This window comes from Mesoplodon mirus (genome assembly GCF_964341445.2).
Source record: "Mesoplodon mirus genome assembly, chromosome: 17".
NCBI classification, from domain to species: Eukaryota; Metazoa; Chordata; class Mammalia; order Artiodactyla; family Ziphiidae; genus Mesoplodon; species Mesoplodon mirus.
In genome coordinates this window covers 8,946,582-8,969,428 of record NC_138993.1, presented here as the reverse complement: position 1 = coordinate 8,969,428, position 22,847 = coordinate 8,946,582, and the positions used below count along the sequence as shown (strand labels likewise).

Sequence of the window (22,847 nt, the reverse complement as noted above, 5' to 3'; positions counted from 1 at the left end):
TTTATGGGTAACTTATTGTAATAGCACCATTTATTAGTCTTTTCTCCACTTATCTGCATTTTCTTCTCTTCATCAATCAAATTTCTATATATACATGGGTCTATTTCTGGAAACTATTTCATTCCATTTTTTAAATTTATTTATCCATCTTCTAATACCACATTGTTGTAATGACTTTTGCTGTGAAAGTCTTATATCTGGGAACATGAGTTACCTCAATCTTAATCTCTTTTCTGTTCTCTTTGTCCATTTCTCTGTTCCTGATTCACTTTCACACTGTTTTAATAATTAAAACTTTATAATAAGGCTTGATATCTTTCAGGGAAAGCTTAGTGGTCAGATGATGATTTAACAAGGTTGAAAAACCCTCCATCTTTGTTGATAGACTCTGTGTATGTTGGGCACACCTTCCAGACTAAGACCATTAACAACTCTGCCTTAGTCTTCACTTCCTGCTTTCACAGAATCTGAGGTCAGCCAGAGGTGAGCGATTAGGGCCTTTTCAGGTCTTTTCTGAGCATATACCCAGCCCTGGTCATGAACATAACCTTCCAATTTCCCAGGAATTTCTGAGAACTTTTTAAAACCCTTATTCCCTAAAGTGTCTCACTTCCCAGACTTTCCTCTCAAGCTTTTTGGCTTATCTCTTGTTTATACCAACTGTTATTCCTTGCCCCTGGTGGCAGCAACTAGTGCATTTGTCTTCAGCAGTGTTCAGTAGTTGCTTCCTGGGAAGCCACCTCATTCCTAAGAGAGTTCCGAGTTAGCCAAAGTAAAGGCAAGTCCTTTGAGCTGAGGGTGCCACCAAACAAATCAATACAAACAACCACAATTCTTTGAGAATAAGGTCAGCTCTACTTTTTCTGGTACTAGAGACCTGTGTTGCTAATGCCGACTGTTGTTTTCAGAATCTCTGCTGATCTGGAGGGCAGTAGATGGGACCAGAATAAATAAAAAAACATACACAAAGCTCTCTTACTGAGACTCAGCTGTTTTTTTTCTTTGATTCAGCTTTTTCCTGATTGCTATAAATCCTTGATTAGTTTCTAGATTTCCAATAAATTTGATTCTGACAGTCCTTGCCAGTTTATTCAGTGCTTTTGTGGAAGGATAGGATCTTGGAATTTGTTACTCCATCATTTTTGCTGGCATCGCTCATGCATTTGACTTTTTAATATTAATTTTGTATCCTGCAACCTTGAAAAATTTCTTATTAATGGTATAAATTTAGCTATGGATTTTTATTTATTTATTTATTTTTAAACAGTTGGATAGATTATTTGTTTGTTTGTTTTCGGCTGCATTGGATCTTCGTTGCTGCACACAGGCCCTCTCTACCTGCAGCAAGCGGGGGCCACTCTCTGCTGTGGTGCGCAGACCTCTCACTGCGGTGGCCTCTCCCATTGCGGAGCACGGGCCCCAGGCGCGCTGGCTTCAGCAGTTGTGGCTTGCGGACCTCAGCAGCCGTGGCTCGCAGGCTCCAGAGCACAGGCTCAGGAGTTGTGGCGCACGGGCCCAGCTGCTCCACGGCATGTGGGATCCTCCTGGCGCAGGGCTTGAACCCATGTCCCCTGGACCGGCAGGCAGATTCTCAACCACTGCACCACCAGGAAAGCCCTAGCTATGGATTTTTAAAGTTGTTTATGCAATTATGTGTAGACGATTATGTCATCTCCAAGGATAAAAGTTTTGTTTCTTTAAATCCGTAAATCTCTTCATTATTTTACTTGTTTAACTATTTTGCCTAGGATCTCTCATATAATGTTGAATGGAAATGGTAATAATAGGCATCCTTGTATTTCTCCATCAGAAATGATGTTTGCAATAGGATCATAATGACTAGTATTTTTTTTTTTTTTTTTCCTGTACACGGGCCTCCCACTGTCGCGGCCTCTCCCGCTGCGGAGCACAGGCTCCGGACGCGCAGGCTCAGCGGGCATGGCTCACGGGCCCAGCCGCTCCGCGGCACGCGGGATCCTCCCAAACCGGGGCACGAACCCGCGTCCCCTGCATCGGCAGGCGGACTCCCAACCACTGCGCCACCAGGGAAGCCCCAATGACTAGTATTTTTAATTTTTATTTTATATTGGAGCATAGTTGATTAACAGTATTGTGTTAGTTTCAGGTGTACAGCGAAGTGATTCAATTATACATATACATGTATCTATTCTTTTTCAAATTCTTTTCCCATTTAGATTATTACAGAACAGTGAGCAGAGTTCCATGTGCTATACAGTAGGTCCTTGTTAGTTATCTTTTTCTGTTTTTCTTTTTAAAATTTTTAAATTTTTGGCTGCGTTGGGTCTTTGTTGCTGCACACGGGCTTTTTTCTCTAGTTGTGGAGAGCGGGAGCTACTCTTTGCTGAGGTACGCAGGCTTCTCATTGCGGCAGCTTCTCTCATTGTGGAGCACGGGCTCTAGGTGTGTGGGCTTCAGTAGTTGTGGCACTTGGGCTCAGTAGTTGTGGCTTGCGGATTCTAGAGCACAGGCTCAGTAGTTGTGGCACACGGGCTTAGTTACTCCGCGGCATGTGGGATCTTCCTGGACTAGGGCTCGAACCCGTGTCCTCTGCATTGGCAGGTGGATTCTTAACCACTGTGCCACCAGGGAAGCCCCTAGTTATCTATTTTATTTTATTTTTAATTTTTATTGGAGTATAGTTGATTTACAATGTTGTGTTAGTTTCAGTAAAGTCATTTAGGTATACATGTACATATATTCATTCCTTTTTAGAGTCTTTTCTCATATAGGTTATCATAGAATATTGAGTAGAGTTCCCTGTGCTATATAGTAGGTCCTTGTTGGCTCTCTGTCTTCATAGTGACTAGTATTAATTAAAGAAGTTCCCATCTGTTCCTAGTTAACTAAAAGTTGTGTGTGTTATTTTAAGATATGGTCAGAGAATATGGTGTGTACATTAGTAATTCTTGGAAATATGTGGAGGCTAGCCTCATAACCTAGTTAATTTCTGTAAATATTCCATATGGGCTTCAAAAGAATGTATTTTCTCCAGTTTTTGGATGTAGTATTCCATATTTGTTCATTATATCTATTAATTGTGCTCTTTATAACATCGCTATCCTTGTTCTTTTTTTCTTTTTCTTTTTTTGGATCAGCTCATTTTATCAATTACTGAGAAAAGTGTTTTAATCTCTGATAAAGATGGTGGCTTTGTCAGTTTGTCTCTATATGACCGATTTTAAAAGAAAGTATTTCTCCACTTCTAATCATTTGCAATTATACTAAGTAAATCATGTTTTGAGAATTTTCCAGCTCTTTTATTCAACTGCTCTTTTTGTATAAGTCATACTAGCCATTGCCACATTCTAATCTTGAATTGCATCCTGGGAGTCTCAGTGATATACATATGAGGTTATTTTTGTTGTTGTTAACATGTAGGAAAAATAACAGTTACATTTATGAAACATCCACCATGTACCAGGCATTGTGCTAGGTGCTTTAGTTACAATAAACTTTTATCACATGATTGGGACAGGCGGCAGGTTAGTTCATTGGAAAAAGTTGATGAAAGTGAGGAATCATTAAGAAATGACAAATACTTTAAACATTTTATACATACTTAAAATGCACACTTATATATACATTCATTCACCAATCTTTATTTATGATTCTGTTTCATAGAGTTTATCCTTTTTCATGTATAAATCACACCTGTAATGCATTTTCAAGAATTTCTAGTTTCTTTTTCCTTTTTTACAATATATGCTTGTAGCTTATCTTGTACACAATAGTTTGTACCTCTTAATCCCCTACTCCTATATTGCCACTCCCCCTTCCCTCTCCCTACTGGTAACCTTTAGTTGGCTCTCTATATCTTGAGCCTGCTTCTTTTTGTTATATTCACTAGTTTGTTTTATTTTTTAGATTCCACATATAAGTGATATCATACAGTGTTTGTCTTCCTCTGTCTGACTTATTTCACTTAGCATAATACCCTCCAAATCCATCCATGTTGCTATAAATGGCAAAATTTCATTTTTTTATGGCTGAGTGTGGTATTCCATTGTGTGTGTGTGTGTATCTGGCACATTTTTTTAATCCATTCATCTGTTGATGGACATTTAGATTGCTTCCATATCTTGGCAATTGTAAATAATGCTGCCACAAACATTGGGGTGCATATATCTTTTCAAATTAGAGTTTTTATTTTTTTTGATATATACCCAGGAGTGGAATTGCTGGATAATGTGGTAGTTCTAGTTTTAGTTTTTTGAGAAGCCTCCATGCTGTTTTCCATGGTGGCTGCACCGATTTGCATTCCCACCAACAGTGTACTGGAGTTCCCTTTTTCCACATCCTTTCCAACGTTGGTTATTTGTGTTCTTTTTGATGGTAGCCATTCTGACAGGTGTGAGGTGATACATCATTGTGGTTTTGATTTGTATTTCCCTGATGATTAGCAATGTTGAGCATCTTTTCAGGTGCCTGCTGGCCATCTGCATGTTCTCTTTGAAAAAATGTCTATTCAGTTCTTCTGCCCAATTTTTTTTTTTTTTTTTTTTTTGTGGTACGCGGGCCTTGCACTGTTGTGGCCTCTCCCGTTGCGGAGCACAGGCTCCAGACGCACAGGCTCAGCGGCCATGGCTCACAGGCCCAGCCGCTCCGCGGCATGTGGGATCCTCCCAGACCAGGGCACGAACCCGCGTCCCCTGCATCGGCAGGCGGACTCTCAACCACTGCGCCACCAAGGAAGCCCTTTTCTGCTCCCCCCTTTTTTTTTTTGCGATACTTGGGCCTCTCACTGTTGTGGCCTCTCCCGTTGCAGAGCACAGGCTCCAGACGCACAGGCTCAGCGGCCATGGCTCACAGGCCCAGCCGCTCCGCGGCATGTGGGATCTTCCCGGACCGGGTCACGAACCGGTGCCTCCTTCATCGGCAGGCGGACTCTCAACCACTGCGCCACCAGGGAAGCCCTCTTCTGCCCATTTTTATTTTTATTTTTTATTTATTTTTTAGATGTTGGGGGTAGGAGTTTATTAATTAATTAATTTATTTTTCTGTGTTGGGTCTTCGTTTCTGTGCGAGGGCTTTCTCTAGTTGCGGCAAGCGGGGGCCACCCCTCATCGCGGTGCGCGGGCCCCCCACCATCGCGGCCCCTCTTGTTGCGGAGCACAGGCTCCAGATGCGCAGGCTCATTAGTTGTGGCTCACGGGCCCAGTCGCTCCGTGGCATATGGGATCCCCCCAGACCAGGGCTCAAACCCGTGTCCCCTGCCTTCGCAGGCAGACTGTCAACCACTGTGCCATCAGGGAAGCCCTTCTGCCCATTTTTTTTTTTTTTTTTTTCTGCGGTACGCGGGCCTCTCACTGCTGTGGCCTCTCCCGTTGCGGAGCACAGGCTCCAGACGCACAGGCTCAGCGGCCATGGCTCCCAGGCCCAGCCGCTCCGCGGCATGTGGGATCCTCCCGGACCTGGGCACGAACCCGCGTCCCCTGCATCAGCAGGCGGACTCTCAACCACTGCGCCACCAGGGAAGCCCTTCTGCCCATTTTTAAATCGAGTTGTTTGGGTTTTTTTTTTTTTTTTCTTGATATTGAGTTGTATGAGCTGCTTATATAAGTTGGATATTAACCCCTTATCAGTCATATCATTTGCAAATATTTTCTCCTATTCAGTAGGTTATCTTTTGGCTTTGTCGACAGTTTCCTTTGCTGAGCAAAAGCTTTTAAGTTTAATTAGGTCCCATTTGTTTCTTTTTGCTTTAGGAGACAGATCCAAAAACATATTGCTACAATTTATGTCAAAGAGTGTTCTGCCTATGTTTTCCTTTAGGAATTTTATGGTTTCCAGTCTTACATTTCGGTCTTTAATCCATTTGCAATTTATTTTTGTATGTGGTGTTAGAGAGTGTTCTAATTTCATTCTTCTACATGTGGCTGTCTAGTTTTCCCAGCACCACTTATAGAAGAGACTGTTGTCTTTCTCCATTGTATATCCTTGCCTCTTTTGTCGTAGATTAGTTGACCATACTGTGTAGGTTTAAGGAATTTCTAGTTTCTGTTGATGAAAATTGGAGGGAGAACCCAAAGAATTCTTATAGGTTTTTATGACTTTTAAGTAAACCTTATGGTTATCCTGACTAAACCTAATTTGATAACAATCTTTTAGTACTTTATCTTTATTGAGTCACTTACTTCAATTTAATTTTTATAGAAACTTTCTTTCTTGTACTCATATTCTACTGATTGACATAATGTTTAATGAAACTATATAATTATAGTACCATTATGATAAGTATAAACAGACTTGGGAGTAAAGTCACCTGACTGCTTGTAAATATGCAGCCCTAAATAATGGGAGCAGAAAGGTGTGGTTGTACTAGAGAACAGCCATCTAGCTGCAAGTATTTGTCATTGGCATTAGTTATTCTGTTCTACAGAGGCGATGGAAAGAACTTGTCATCGGTTAGGTAGAGGTCATTTAAGGACATCTATATTAATCTTTACAACTCTGCACGAAGGTAACGTTATCTCCATTTCAGAAGGGAGACCTGATTTGCCCAAGATCCCACTACTAGCTTATTACTGAACCAAGAGGACCTAGGCCTGGATTATTTCAACCACAGTCATTCCGTAAAGCTGTGAGACCTCTCTTTTATAATCTGTGTATTTTAATTGAGTTTTACTTCATGTATTGCCCATGCTTCATGAATTAGTGTATAGGCCTCTGCAGTAAGAAATAACGCTTCTGGCTCCCTTAATTATTTTCCTTATGAAGAACATTAAGCAATAACTATATATATATATATATATTTTTTTTTTTTTTTTCTTTTCTTTTCTCCATAGCAGTCAATTTTGGCTTTATCTGGATGTTCTCTCACCTTTGTCTTCAGGTCACAATTCACTTGGTCAGGTTAGCTTGTCTCTTAGCAAACACTATCTTTCTAATTCTTAAAAAGTACACTCCATCTGAACCCAGGAGCTTGGATTCTAAATCATTATCTAAAAAGCAAAATCTTATTAATCAGAGATATGTTACCATTCGTTCTTTCCTTATTTCTTCCTTTCTTTTCTAAAGCTACAGCCCATGCGTCCATCTCTTCTGATTTCTTCTCCATGACTAACTTATATTTAGTGATGCTTCTTCTCTTTCAGTGGTGCCATTCATCCCTAAGTGAATCAGCATGAGTGAGACATAGGTTTGATGAGCCTTTCACACTTTATAAATACATAAATACATCTACTGATTAGGCACATCCAATGTATACATTCTCACAGAAGTTATCACCACCATCACTTCTCTTATCTCCCAGATGCTTCACAAGTCCCTGTTATTGCTTTGTTTTTTCTTTCCAGAAGTCCTGTTCCAAGTACTAGAACAAGTGTGGTCACTATATAGAGCTTCCATGGTGCAGAACTAGAAAAAGTCTCTGACACACTTCCTTATAAAGTTAGTCTTTGGATTTTCATACTTCTTGGCATTGTATTGTATTTTTAATTGAAATTCCAAGCCTTAAGACTTCTTTGATTAACTCTTTTAGCAAACTGCCTTAATAAATTGCGTGATCTCCTAGATTCTAATAGTTTATTTTTTAAGCCACCTCATTCTTTCATGATCCATGTGAAATTCTCTGCAGGCATCATGAGTTTTCATCATTGTCAGGTCCTTTCTCAAAGTAGCTATCAGATTGTAATCCATTTAAGAAACATAGGAACCCTTGAGGAGTATTAGAGAAGCCGTCATCTTTTCTACTTTCTAAATTCTGCTATAGGGACAGATTAATTTACTGATTAAGACTCTGAGCTGAACTTTGAAGCAATTGATTTAGCAGCGCTCTCTCCAAACCCCTACCTTGTACAGGCTTCTGTGTATCAGCAAATGGCTACTTCATCCCTCCGATTGTTCAGGCCAAAATCTTTGCACTCATGCTTGATTATTATCTTTTTCTCATACTCTAACCCATTTGTTTTCAATTCCTGCTTGTCTTTCCTTCAAAATATATCCAGAATGTGATCACTCTTCACTACCTCTACCCCTTGACAAATGAGTTAACTCCAGGAGGAGCCAGCCCCTTGTGTCCATCGGCCTAAGTTAATAGGCTATCTACCCTGGTCTTCCCATTGCTCATATAAAACCTTGACGTAAAGTTCAATTAGGGAGATGAGTCCTGCTCCACACTACCTTCTCGCACTTTCTGGTGGTGTTCCTTGTTTGCTTTCATACAGAGAGAGAGAGAAAAAGAAAAAAGTCTCAAGACACTATTAGGGTAGTGATAGTAGGAGTCAGGGCCCAAGAGCTGCTTCCCTCAAAAGGACTCAACTCTTGCCAGCATAAACATCTCTGTGTTTGTGCACATGTGAGAATTTGAAGATGAGAGGAGGAAAAGAAGGGAAGTGTAAAATTCTCCTTTTTAGTTGAGAGTCAATTTTGTATAATGGTTAAAGAGTATAGAATCTAAAGCCAGTCAGCCTTGGTCTGAATCCTGCCAGTAGCCATGTGACCCTGGGCAAATTCTTCTTTTTTTTTTTTTTCCAGTTTTATTGAGAAATAATCGACATATATCACTGTGTAAATTTAAGCTATACGCTATGGTGGTTTCATTTACATACATTGTGAAATGATTACCACAATAGGTTTAGTTAACATCCATCAATTCATATAGATACAATAAAAATAAAAGAAAAAAAATTTTCTCCAGTGGTAAGAACTCCTAGGATCTACTCTCTTAACAACTTTCCTAAATATCATACAGCAGTGTTAACTATAGTCATTGTGTTATTCATTAAATCCCTAATACTTATTTATCTAATAACTGTAAGTTTGTACTTTTTGACCACATTCTTCCAATTCCCCCTTACCCTGACCCCTGCCTCTGGTAACCACAAATATAATCTCTTTTTCTATGAGTTTTTTTGTTCATTTTGTTTTAGATGCCAAATATAAGTGCGATCATACAGTATTTGGCTTTCTCTGTCTGACTGATTTCACTTACCATAATGCCTTAAAGTTTCATCCATGTTTTCACAAATGGTAGAATTTCCTCATTTTATATGGCTGAATAATAGTCCATTGTATATATATATACCACAACTTCTTTATCCATTCATCCATTGATGGGCACTTGTTTCCACGTTTTGGCTATTGCAAACAATGCTTCTGTGAACATGGGGTACAGATACCTTTTTGAGTTAGTGTTTTTATTTCCTTTGCATATATCCCCAGAAGTGCAATTGCGAGGTCATATGGTGGTTCTATTTTTAATTTTTTGAAGAACCTCCATGCTGCTTTATATTGTGGCTATAGTTGGGAAGATTCTTCAGCTTCTCTTTGTTTCAGTTGCCTTTTTGAGTTGGGGGTAAAACTAGCATTTGCCTTACCACATATGGTTATTGTGAAGATTAGGTAAGTTAGTACATGTAAAGCAATTAAATAATCTTAACATATAGTGAGTGTGCACTAAATAGTTTTTTTTTAAAGCCAATATTCAAAGTAGCATTGTGAACCTTATAATTCCTGGTGGCATAAGGAGCTATAAACACTTCTTCTTTTTAAAAACTTTTTTAAATTTAATTTTTAATTGAAGTGTAGTTGATTTACAACCTTAATGTTCTTTCTAAACCAACATCCAGGAATATATAAACAAGGGCAGCAGCAATTAGTTGACAAAGAACAAGGTATTCAGGGGTCCTGACTATTGAAAATTGCCCAGCAGCATGGGATGGAATAAACCAAGCCAGAGGCTGGGGCAGTTTTTAATAAGTTCTTTTGTCCAACACCCAGCCAATTGACCAACTTCTCTTTTCCTCGTTATCTCTTTCTGCTTCGGTGTTTGTTTGTTTAAGTGTTTATTTTTCTATTCCTCTACCCTGGATTTTTTTCCTCAGCTGTATCTATTGTCCTTCCTCTACTACATTTTACTATGTTTCCATCTGTACATTGTGGAAGAGAAGATAACTAAACCTTTATATCCTAAATTAGAAAATTTCCTAAATCCTCCTTTTTCTCTCAGGATCAAAGATTGATTTCAATTAAGGGGGCACCGTGAACTTTTAGTGTGCTTGATGAGAGCATTATTGCTCGTTTGGGTGGGATAATTTTTCACTGTGGAATTGTCCCTGGCATTGCAGGATGGTTAACACCCCTGGTCTCAGTACCAAGTGCCAGTAACACATTTCCAGTCATTGAGACCACCAGAAATGCCTTCACACATTTCCACACACCCCACAAAGTAGTGGTGGAGCCTCTGGTTTAGAACCACTGCTCACTAGGCAGTTGGAAGCATATCATCCCAATACTGAACTTGGCTGCTCATTATCAACTGTTCTTTACAGTGTGATGGAGCAACTTAATAGCCAAAGTTTTTACGTCTAGAGAAAATCTAGACGTAATTATTTTTCTAGAGAAAATCTAGCTATTTTATTGGGTTGGCCAAAAAGTTTGTTTGGGTTTTTCTATGTTATGGAAAACCTGAAAACAAACTTTTTGGTCAACCCAATCATTTAGAGGATTAAAGTATATCTCTTTCAAAGGTGATTTTTAAAATATAGTACAAAGTGGGCACACACTTTAGAATCTCTTGTACTAATGATTTGTATATCTGCACGTTGAGTATAATGTTTTAGTTTATAACGTTATATAAGTAATTAAGTTATGAATTTCTTAATTCTTTTATATTTCAGAGAAGGAGATTTGAAGAAAATTGGGCACAGGTTCAGCAAAGCCAAGAAGAGAAACAGAAAAAGAAAAAAAAAGCAGAACAGTCATAATAAAATTATGGAGGAAAACTCACTTGAAACCTTAAGTTATCTTACACCAGAAGATCAGGACCCATCTCAGAGTGAAGAGGAAGACTTAGAAGAGACCAAAAGAGAATCAGAGTGTTCCTTAACTGGTGGTCTGAGAAATGAAGTAGGAGATTTTGTGAATGTCCATAAAGATGAGAGACAGGAAAACATAAATTCTGAAAACAGTTTGCCACATGTTATTTCGGTAGTTGACTTGGACAATACACCAAAGAATTTCCTCCCCAAGGAAGATGATGACTTGTTTCTAAATTTGTCAGTGATGCCAAATGAAAGCTCTGTTTCTTATTCAACAGTGACTCAAAATCTCCCCTATGTAGCAAGTGATGACTGCCCTGGCACAAAGGTAGAAAAGCATATTGAAAGTAGGGACGTCATGGCATTTCACATCCAAGACCGATTTGTTGAAACCCCATGCTCATTTATGCAGAAGAAAGAGATGGTAGATAAGAGTCTCCTGAATGAAACAAGTCTGTACCATCAATATGGATCCAGAACTTCATATAAAGTTTTAAGAAAGGAACAAGGAGTAAATACGTCTAAAAACAGTTATTGGGCTTTTTTCTCAAATGATTTCTCTGATGAAGAATTACAGTTGGGCTCTGATAGACAACCCTATTTTGGTAGCTGGCCTGAGGGACCTAATAAGTTTATATGTGAACAGAGACCAAAGAGAGATAGATGGCAAAAACTGGCTCATCCTGACAACAGGGGACAATTGATTAAATTGATCTCTCCTTCTGAAGGAGCATTAGGACCAGGAAACAGTCCTGAAACATTGATAGAAGAGAAGCTATCGATAGAAAATGATGATTTGTCACCTCCAACTGAGAATATAGATTCTATCATAGAAACAGAGACAAATATCTTTGGAAGCCACTTCCTTAAACTGGATAGCCTAAAGAATGCCTTACACTCAACAAAGAATAAAAAAAGGAGGCAGAAAAGGATTTTCAGTTTGGCACCAAACTTTAACTTACTGGGACAGAGTCTTATCAATGTAAAAGAAATTGGGAAATGTGAATTGTTAACAGAAAGCCATGGAATAAAAATTATTTTGGAAGAAAAAAAAGATGTAATTTCAGAAATAAATAATGAAGAAGAGGATAAGCAAAACATTATGACCTTCAATCATCATCCATCATGGTTTTACTTTGACATTGTCAAAGATTCTCTTCTAAATGTTGGTGGACAATTTTATTCTCATTACCTGCTATTTAATAGACTAAGGCACTCTGTGTATTTTTACAAAAGCCCCATTCCTTCTCTTATGCTACAATATACATCTAGCTTTTGGAAGATATCTTTTACAAGCAAGAAACCATTTTTGACTTTCAACTCTCAGAGGAGAGTAGATGATAAACTAAATGATGTAAGGTTCACTTCTTCAGAAATTTTAAGTAGCCCACCTGATACTTTGTACTCTTTTAGGGTCAATTCTGATCTTCACTTTTTAAATGAAAGTTTTGGTGAAAAGCTAGAGACATGGGAAGAACCTAAACCATTACAGTTCTCACAAACAGAGGATAACCAAGATTTAACAAGCACTGACTACTTTGATTCCCTTGAGCTACCATTATCACAAGAGTTTGCCTTTCAACTAGTAAAGCTTTTTGGATCTCCTGGAGTTCCAGTGGGTAAATTGAGTTTATTTGCTACAAATAAAAAGTCCAATTTAACATATGTGAGTAATTTTTGCGGTGTTTCTACTTCATGTTATTGATTTCATGCAGTTAATTGATGTTGCGATACTTTTTGGCGGTGGAAGTGGAGGACACGTAGCAAATGGTGCTCAGTGGAGTCATGCCCCACCCCCACCCCACCTCCACAGCCAGTCGTCTGAAATGTCTTTGAGCATGTTGAATACTTGGACTCTTAGTTTCAACAGACAGTGGGAAGAATGAAGAATGAGACAGGCAAACAGTGATTATGTAACAAATAGAGATGGACTTCTTTCTTTAAGAAAAATCTTTCTGCTTTCTACATTTCCCTTGTTTGGCGCATGGCCCTTTCCTTTCTCATTCACATTATAGCTCATAGATATGAGAATAGTAAAAGGGGGACAATGAAGATTAAGTGATGAAAAAAATATCTGAAATCAGTTGAATATAATTTTTAAGAACTGTCTGAGAAGGGTACTGAAAAGAAGGTTAGGAAGGAGTCTGACTGGTTGACTTGAAAAGTTCCTTTGGGCTCTTAAGGTTGTTGTTTTTGGAAGTGAAAAATCTATCTGTGAATTAAAAAAGTGAAAATATGATTTTTTAATATTGCAAGTAAAATTCTAAGTAAATTTCTGCTAAATAGTATGCCTATGCAAGATGCTAAATATCTTAAAGAGGAAATGAGGCACATATCCCAACTTTTCCTTATCTGTAAGTCAATTGCACATGTTAATGATTTCATACAATTGCATGTGTCCCCTTCCTTGGGGACAGAAGCTGTAAGAGCCAAGAAGTAAAGCTCCAATCCCTGCATCCTGTATCTTCCTGTTATTCTTTTTCTTCTGTACTTACCAGGGAGCCTGGGGTTCTCTAACAGCTTGATTTCCAATGTTTTTTACTTTGCTCCTAAACTTCTGCTGTTCTGGACAAATTTGGTCCACTCAGCTCACAGCCAAGATTAGCTAAGTCTCAGAGTCAGAGGAGTCACAACTATCAACCTGTTCTGGCATCATGTTTATCATTTTTCCCAACTTTGTGAATAATCACATCGTAACTGTTTGCTGCAATTTTCTATCCTCCTAGATGCACCAAAGAAACATACCAATTTTAAAAATTAAACTGCACTTGCTTTGGAGAATTTAAAAAGATAATGGAAGTCATTTTAAGTTGGGAATATTAGTCCAAAGTCCATATTCTGAAGTCATATGCAAAATTCTTTGTGGCATTTTGTGCCATTTTTCTGGGAGAAAGTCCATAGATTTTAGCAGCTTCTCAGGGACGTCCATGACCCCAAAATATTAACAATCACTGCCTTAGATTGGCACCAGAAAGCATGAAGGCACTAGTGGGAAAAGATTCTAAACCTCCTCCCTTGAATGTACAATACTATCGTAATCAACAATAATGATCCAGCATCCATTAATTAAGCTTTGGAAAGCTTTTTAGAGGAAATAGACCTCATTCATCAAGTAGCTTACCTTCTAAATGGGGAGACAAGACTAACACAAAACAAAATTATTGCACATAGAAAATATAAATGAGAAGCTTATGGATATTTTATGAGTGAGGTTAGCTGTGCTAAAGGGATTGTTGAAGAGAATATGGGGTTATGGTTTTGTCTGGGATGGCTCCAAATGGAAGTGAATTATAAGCAGTGCTTATACAAATATGACTTAAAAACAGAGGGAAAGAATTTTACATTTGGAAATGGTGTATGCTTAAAGTAAGGAAAGGAGAAAACTGGAAGTGGAGGCTGTAAACTAATTCGTTTACCTAGGTTGGACATGCAAAGCTCTGGTGTATCTATGACCTTGTAAATAAAACAGGGAACTCAAATGAATTCTAGTATTAGGAGCTCTGCAGACACAGTGGGATTATATAGTAGAGTCATACATAGGCCTGAAGAAACCAAACTACCCACGTTACTAGGGATATGTGAGTATAGGAAAAATATTTTCTATGGTTTGGTATGGCTGATAGGTATAAATCAATGTTTGGACTTTCTTATGAGCATCATAATTGTAAAGATTTTTTCCCCCAGACACTCTTATGTGGAAGGAGCAATTTGCAAGAAAACTAAACTTGCTGTACTTGCAGTGTTTTATCCATGTCACAGGAAAGGATGTCTACCTAAATTTTATGCCCTGTGACAGTACCACTTGAAGCTACTGATGTGTATATATTTGTACTTACATGAGAATATGAACTATGATACATATCACTTTACATATATACGTAAGCATTTTTATTGAGTCTGGATAGTGTTTACTAATAGAGATCTGAGACAGACTAAGTCCTGCTTTAGCTATCACTGAAATATCTTCAAAACCAGGCTTTTTTCATAATGGTGGTTTAGATATCATGTTTGCATAGCTTCATATTTAGGGTAAAAATATGTGTGACATTAGAGATGAAATTTGTTCTTTTTTTTTTTTTTCCACAGAATCTTTGTTGCCCGACGACTGTGTGGTTCCTCTTGACAGGAAGACACTGAAGATGATCTGTTTGCAGTGGAAGACGTCAGTAGAGGTATATTTTTATGGCTTTCAAAGCACCTTCTCTAACTGGTTTATTTTTTTTTTACTGATTTTTAAATTTTTAATACAATTTTTAAAGGTTACTTTCCATTTACAGTTATTACAAAATATTGGCTATATTCCCTGTGTTGTACAATACATTCTTAAGCCTGACTTATACCCAATAGTTTGTACCTTCCACTTACCCACCCCTATATTGCCCCCACCTCCCATAATCACTAGTTTGTTCCCTATATCTGAGTCTGCTTCTTTTTTGTTTTATTCACTAGTTTGTTACATTTTTTAGATTTCACATATGCAATATCATATAATGTTTGTCTTTCTCTGTCTGACTTATTTCACTTAGCATAATGCCCTCTAACTAGTTTCTTAAAAAAAACAAAAGAAAACCTGTTCCATCAAATGTAACATGAAGAGCTACATCCATTGTATTAAATTAGAGAAAGAATGTATGTGGATGGGTGGATAATCTATGCATGTTTCTTTCAGTTAGTCCCAAAGAGAAAGTTGCATTTAATTCCCTTTGTTGTAGTGTAGGCTGGTATAAGGGCCAACTGTGGGTGACTGAGGTCCCCGTTTTAGGAGAGTCATTTATTCTTCTTTACATCTTTTTCTCCTGTCCAGCCCTCAATCTTATCTTGTTATAATAAAGTAACAGCTACAAATTAGATTCATATTTACTTGACTTGGAAGCACCTCATTATTGGTATGTTCTGGTGGTCCATGATGGTTCTGACAGGCTGTTAATTTTCCAGGTAGCTGGAGGAGGACTGGTTGGGAAGGTTAGAAAGGTAACAGAAACTCTGGAAAAGCCAGTACTCTGTGTAATGTAATGAGGAGAGGGTGGCTGGTATTCTGTTTACATTAGTTGACAGTGACTTAAATGTGCCTAAAGGCAATGCCAGAGGTACATTTTGAAATAAATAGTAAAATCAAGGTTTAGTGAAACATAGAATTATATAGTTCAGGATAGTAGGTATTTCTTAACTGTTCATATAAACACAGCTGTGGGAAAAGTAGATTTGTTTGTGTGCTCAGGTAGTAAAACCAAATACATTTTTCTACATATTTCTCCTCATTCCCATGGAGACCTTTTCCCTACCTAAACACACACACACACACACACACACACACAGCAACACTTTAAATGTTTAAACTGACATTTATGTTTATTATGTTTTTTCTCATTTGGGGAGTGTCCCTGTGTGAGTTAAATGATGGTGCAAACCTAATCCCAATGGCAAATATTAATCATTATTATATATATTTTAATTATGATTTCTAGAAAAGACAGAAGAAGATTGGTTAAAAAAATGAGGATTCCTTGAACTGTAAGTACAACTTATTCCAGAGACCTCTATGTGATCAGGAGGAAATGGATGTTGACATTATTTGGTTGTAATAGCTCATATGTACTACAGTTGAAGAGTAAATATAAAAAATGTAGTCTGTTACCATAGCAACTCTGTGTGCTACTGCACATGTGATGTTTTTATTTCCTTTAAATGTAGATCTTTTTATGAAATACAACAAAGCTTAGATTGTTGCTGCCAAATTTATTTTCCAACTTTATTAGTTAGAATATATTTTAGAGCATTCTGTCAACACACAGTTTATGAGGGATTTCCACCCCCTCACCCCTCACCTCCACCCAGATTGATATGTGATGATGGCTGGGGATTAGGGATATAGGTTATATTTAAATATTAAAAGATTCTCTAGGAAAAGAGGTAAAACATGTAGACAAACTCATGTTTTAAACTTGACATCAAGTGACATTAAAATAAACACATGGCACTTTTTTTCAAATGCCTAAATTATGAAATAAACACAGCTGCTACAATTTCAGTATGTATCTGTCTGCATTTGATAAGAATTGAAGGTACTCTGCATTTACCATATGTTTTCTCTTTTCATTGTTTCCATTTCTCAGCTAACTAGAAATACACATATACCCAGTAAAAATGTTTTTGTTTGTTTTAAACATGGTTCTGCTGAAAGAAGAAGGGGAAGGACTAAAGATCTGGGAGAAGAGTTTAGAGATTTGGAAAATGTGGGATAAATATAGGAGGGGAAGAGATAAGAGGCTATGAGGAATTCCAGAGAAAAGAGGTGAAGAAATTCATTCATTTGTTCAACAAATGTTTATCGAGTTGCCTCAGTTCAGACATTGTTCTACACACTAAGGATATAGCAGTGAAAACATTCCTGGCCTCATGGAGTTTATGTGAGGCTTCCCCTCAGTGTGACACCAGTATAAGCAGCATGCAACAAGCATGGGTATATTTGGCAGTAGCTAAGTCCAGAGTGTTTTCTATCTGCTAATTTTGTGTCAAGGACACTTTATGGACCATACTTTTTTGATTTTTATGTTCATCTTCTACATTCATGCTAAACGAACTGCCCTCTGTGAACCTCACAGAGCAGTCATCCGTAATTATTTGTCCTCTCATTGGGGAATTTTATGAGTGCTGTAGCCATGTACAGGTTTTTTATAATTGTCATGAGAATGGGCCTCTTAGATTTGTGTCTGGCATAATGATCAGTGGGCATCAAGGGGTAACCAGAAATTTAGAAAGAAGGAAATAGCAGGAGAATGTGGTTGGCTCTGGGGGCCTCAAGTCCCTGCCTATTTCAAAATCCTCTTCCTGCTGGTGGCCAGGGTGTTTATATTGCCTCACTTCTTTAAGGACATAGGGCAGAGTGCTGGAAAGAGGATGGGTTCGCATCTTGAAGCTACTGCTCACTGGCTATGTGACCTTAAACAAATTACCCTCTCAGAGCCTCAATTTCTTCACCTGTAAAAAAATTACATTTATAATACCAACCCGTCATGGGGATAATAAATGAGGATTAAATGAAATAACTTGTGCAAAGTTCTTAGCATAGTGCCTGAAAAATAATAGGCTCTTAGTTAGGGTTAATTCCCTTCCCCTAAGTACCTTAGTTGGTTACACCTTTGTCTTTGAAATGCCCCTGGCAGAATAGAAATTGTGTTATCTAGGACAGGGGTCCCCAACCCCTGGGCCTTGGACCAGTTCAGGTCCGAGGCCTGTTAGAAACTGGGCCACACAGCAGGAGGTGAGTGGCGGACGAGTGAGTGAAGCTTCTTCTGCACTCCCCATCACTCACATTACCACCTGAACCATCATATATCTCCCCCCACCCCACCACCATCCGTGTAAAAATTGTCTTCCACGAAACTGGTCCCTGGTGCCAAAAAGTTTGGGGACCACTGATCTAGGAGAGCAACATATCAACTCAATAAACTTGTTAACACATTTGCATGAATTAAGTGTATTTATTATTAACTTTATAATGTAAATAGCTGTGTCATCAGGGAATGGGACATAGACTAGGTTTTGATTTAGAGACAGGAAGTTGGGCATAATCAGGAGGACAGGCTCTTGAATGAGGCAGGACTAGGCAGGGTGCGGGGCTGTGGGGACAATGTGAAGTTCTCGATGTGAGGGGGTGGCATAAATAGGTCAAGAGTTTGGGAAACTGACAGCAAACTCCATTCATGTCACCATTTTGTCTGGACTTGTCTGGGCTTGTGTTTGTTTGTAGTTGAAGTCTCCATCTTCCTGGTACTGTTGAAGATCTTCATCATCAAGAAAGAGTGCTAAGTGGCAAACTGAAGGATAATTTAGAGTGATACACTCAGTGGCTACCGAAATTGGTTTGAATAATCTGTTCAACTATTCTTAATCAGTTTCCTGATTACTAATAAAAAACTCAACGAAAGAGGTAACAACTTGAACTTTTTATTATCTAATTTTGAAGATATTTGCCCTACTTTATTTCATGAAGAAAATAAGGCACAGAAAACTTGAGTAGCTTATTTTTTTTTTTTTTTTTTTTTTTGCGGTATGCGGGCCTCTCACTGTTGTGGCCTCTCCCAATGCGGAGCACAGGCTCCGGACGCGCAGGCTCAGCGGCCATGGCTCATGGGCCCAGCCGCTCCACAGCATGTGGGATCCTCCCAGACCGGGGCACGAACCCGTGACCCCTGCATCGGCAGGCAGACTCTCAACCACTGCGCCACCAGGGAAGCCCGAGTAGCTTATTTTTAAAATTGCATCAGAATAGAAGGATAGGCCCTATATCCAAGTATGGGTCCATGATTCCATTTCTAGAATTCTGAAATCCAAAAACCTCTGAAAACCAAAAGTTGTTTTTATTTTGTTTTGTTTCTTAAATGTTTGGCATGAAAACTAAGTTGGCAGCAAGACTTGACCCAAACAGACAGGTTAATTTTACTCCTTATTTATCCCACTTAGTGTGACTCTTCAGACATTTTACTGCAGAAATATTAATGTGTTAAATTACCAGCGGTGCCCTAGACCCCACTTAGAACTTCCTAAATTCTGAAACATATCTGACCTCAAGGATTTTGGTTAGGGATTGTGGGACTTGCACTATACTACAATAATAATTATTTTTATTATTACTATTATTTTAGTTTAATTGTACTTAACAAACTTCAAATACAAAAATTCATATTTGAAAAATATAAATTAAGGGGTGATTTCTCATTATTCAACATGTAGGCATTTATGTAATCTCTCTGTTTTCAGAAAGGGAGTGTTGCCTGCCGTATCTTGCCTCTTACTCCTCCTCATCCTGTTTCATCTTCTCCAAAGAATAAACCTCCAGGCTTCTGTAGGGGGTGGGCAGCTGCCTGACTGTGTGGACATTTGTTTCTTAAATAGACTTTCAACTGACCTTCCTGTTTAGAGCCCCACGTCCAGCCCTAAATCTTCCAATTCCTGAATTTTTAGGGGTTATGCAGAGTAAATGGTATTGTTTCTTGGCTTTCTGTAATTCAAATTTTATTTTTTAATTTTTTTCCAAATTAATTAATACTGGGCCTTTTGCTTTCCAGTTTTTGAAATTTTGTTGCTGTGATCTTCTCTCTTTTTTTTAAGTTTATACTTGAAAATAATAATGATTACCCACCCCGCCAAAAAACCTTTACATTTTCGTGGGGTTTCAGTGAGGGAGTGGAAGTTAAGTATTTGAATTCTGTCTGCTTAATCAGGAACTGAGCACTTTATTTAATTTTAGCTCAATGTTTTTCCTATGTTCATTTTGTACAGTTTCAGTTTATCTTTCTACTAGACTGTCAGTCTCTTCCAGACAGACCAAGGTCTTCAGTGTTTGGTTGAACTCCCTAAGGTCTTGCTCTCTGTGCAGGCTCCTAGAGCCGTTGTGAAACTGGACTTACCTTTGGCCTGGGATGGGATGATTTCAGGGAAGAGCTGATCAGGATTAGGGTTGAAGCAGAGGAGACTCTAGCATCTGGCAAATGTTTGCTTTCTTAGGAGACTTCGACAGCAACAATTATGGATTTCTAATGAATACATTAGAGTCCACACCACCATGGCTGTAAGTAAGGGTAATATCATAAATATTTAACAATGAGCATGGCAGGGGTGGCGACCAGTTCTGAGACTCCTTTGTACTGTATTGATGCATACCAGCTAACTACCCACCTAAGCTTCTACTTAGGTTCCAGGATGCCCCCAGCTTTCTCCAGCTCCTGCCTTTATTACCTTGCCCTAATTTCCAGAATGGAGCTTTAGAAAAATGGGTTGGGGCTACTTTCCCCACCTCTCATCCTTCCTCTTCAAAACTTATACTCCTCAAGTGTCCCTGTACACAGTGGCAAATACTAGGTGCTGTGGAAATAGAATTATGGTCATTGACTTTGGGGAGGAGTGTGATGCCAAATAGAGAGAGGGAAGGAATATAGGAGGCAGAGGCAGTGTGAGGTTAGAATGAGCAAAATCAGTCTTATCCAGAGGACATTTCTGCATTAGCAGACTTATCCTAGGCCACCAGAGTCCTGAGCATTTCCCCTGTCAATTCAGCCAAGCAGACATACTCTGCACGACTGCTCTCCCCTTGTCCCCCTTCCCCTAACCTCTTCCAGCTTCCTGCATCCTCCATCGAGCTTCTAGGGGAAGGATAAGGGAAGAGCCAGGAGGGAGCAGTTTTAAGTAGAGAGGCACTACCTCTGAATGGCCAAGTAGTGCAGACTGTGGTGGAAGGTGAGAGCTGGAGGTGCTGTAGCAATGAGGGGTCCACCATAGAAACAGCTAAGCAGGCACAGAGGGATGCTTTCCTGTCCTTTCAATTCATGTCACTTATGTAACAAGGTGAATAAGTATGTATATAAGGCATTTTTTTTTTTGAGTAAAAAATCAGATAAAAGCTTTTGGTAGGCGAAGAAAGGACATAGGATTAGAGAAAATTGGGAAGCTACTACCTATATATTTTAAATGGTTCTACTATGTTACAGGGTCTTTGGTTAGGCTGCTTTGGAAACTTCATCTTGGTTTCAGACTTCTGCCATCTTGGCATCTGCAGGGGAGGAACCCAGGGCTGACTTACAATTAAGCATTCCAAATCGTGGGGTATTTGGAACTGTAGGTTCGAGAGTTAAACTCCTGGTTTTCAGTGGCTCTTCCTGTGCACCCTCTTATTTTTCCACATCTTGTTAAATAGTAATAATTAGAGAAACATTTGAATGTTTCTTCATTTGCCAGAAATTACTCCTAAGATTATTTCTTTATGTCTTTCATGGTAATGGTTTGTAGTGCAGCAACGTGAGATTGTGCTGGTCATTACCTTCTAGAGAAATGGAACAGAACCTTAGAGCTGAAAAGCTGGTTGGGTGAACTGAGGGCATGAAGGAGTGTTGTCACAGGGATCCTCTGACTCGGGGGTAGCCTTCCTCTCTGGAGGCTGCCACCTAGATAGGGCCAGTAAGGATCTGAACGTAGATACTATCTGGGAGCAGGGTGGTTCTCAGATCTGCCAATAAGGTCACTGACTGTTTACATTAGTCCTTAGCTGACGTTATCACTATCTTTTTTCAGTCTTAATCTTTAGTAAATCCCAAGCTCAGACTCATCTACTGAGAAAGCAGTTCGTGTCCATATACAACTATTGAGCATCTCTGACTGTCAGACGCTGTGTTAGCTCTTGGGGTGACAAGGGCAACACTGTCCTTGCCTTTGAACTTACAGTCTAGTGGGAGGAAACAGATACACAAACAGATAGCTTTAAACAGTGTGGTTCTGAGGAATAAATTGGGGAAAACAGAGCTTGTTGACTAGTTAAATCTGGGAGCTAAGAGAAAGGAGAAGTGTCTGGGGTCACCTTCAGATACTGCCAACCATTTTCTCCTCCTTGAACTCTCCCTGGGGCTCCACACACTGCCTTACAGTTCTGTCTCTCGTACTCTCCTTCAATAGATCCACTTCAAAGACTGTCCTTAAATGCTGTCCCCGAGCCCCCTCTTCAGCCGTCTGCTCTTTTCTCTATCTTCTTCTCACAGGGGAAGGATTTCCAAAGCTCTGTCTCCAGCTCAGACCTCTCTTCTAATAGCACATTCACATTTTCCAGCATCTACTTCGTCGCTTCAGCTGCCACAGGCCCTGCAGACTCAGTGTGCCAAAACTTCTAGCCCCCAAAGCTTTGTGTCTTCCTGCTGCCCTCTCCCACGCTGCCTGGGACACCCTCTATAGAAGGAAATAGAAATGGACAGAAATCTCATGCAGCACTGTCCAACAGAAATATGTCAGCCACATATGTAATTTAGACTTCTCTACTAGCCAAGTTAAAAAAGCAAAAAGAAACATGAAATTAGTTTTAATAATATATTAACCCAATACACAGCATGTTATCACTTCAACACATAATCAATATAAAAATTATTGAGATATTTTACATTGTTTTTTTCATACTGAAGCTTTGAAATCCAGTGTATTTTAATCTCAGTTTGGACCGGCTGTTGTTTGGACCAGTATTTCAAGTGCTCAATAGCCACATGTGGTTATTGGCTCCTATGTTAGAGAGTGCAAGTCTAGAATGAA

General features: G+C 39.0%; 1 protein-coding gene across 4 annotated transcripts in view; it reads left to right on the top strand.

The window, feature by feature from the left end:
- Positions 1 to 18,800, top strand: part of LOC309792577 (NEDD4-binding protein 2-like 2) — a 77,770-nt gene extending 58,970 nt beyond the window's left edge. For 3 of the 4 annotated variants that reach the window (XM_082602264.1, XM_082602263.1, XM_082602268.1), the window contains 2 exons: positions 10,641 to 12,400; positions 14,868 to 15,267. In XM_082602264.1, the coding sequence (XP_082458390.1) occupies positions 10,641 to 12,400; positions 14,868 to 15,247 (2,140 nt within the window). In that variant the 3' untranslated portion in view covers positions 15,248 to 15,267. Of the gene's footprint in view, positions 1 to 10,640; positions 12,401 to 14,867; positions 15,268 to 16,246; positions 16,293 to 18,531 lie in introns of those variants that run through there. The other variant, XM_082602265.1, reaches the window with a different exon arrangement.
- The last annotated feature ends 4,047 nt before the right edge of the window (positions 18,801 to 22,847 follow it).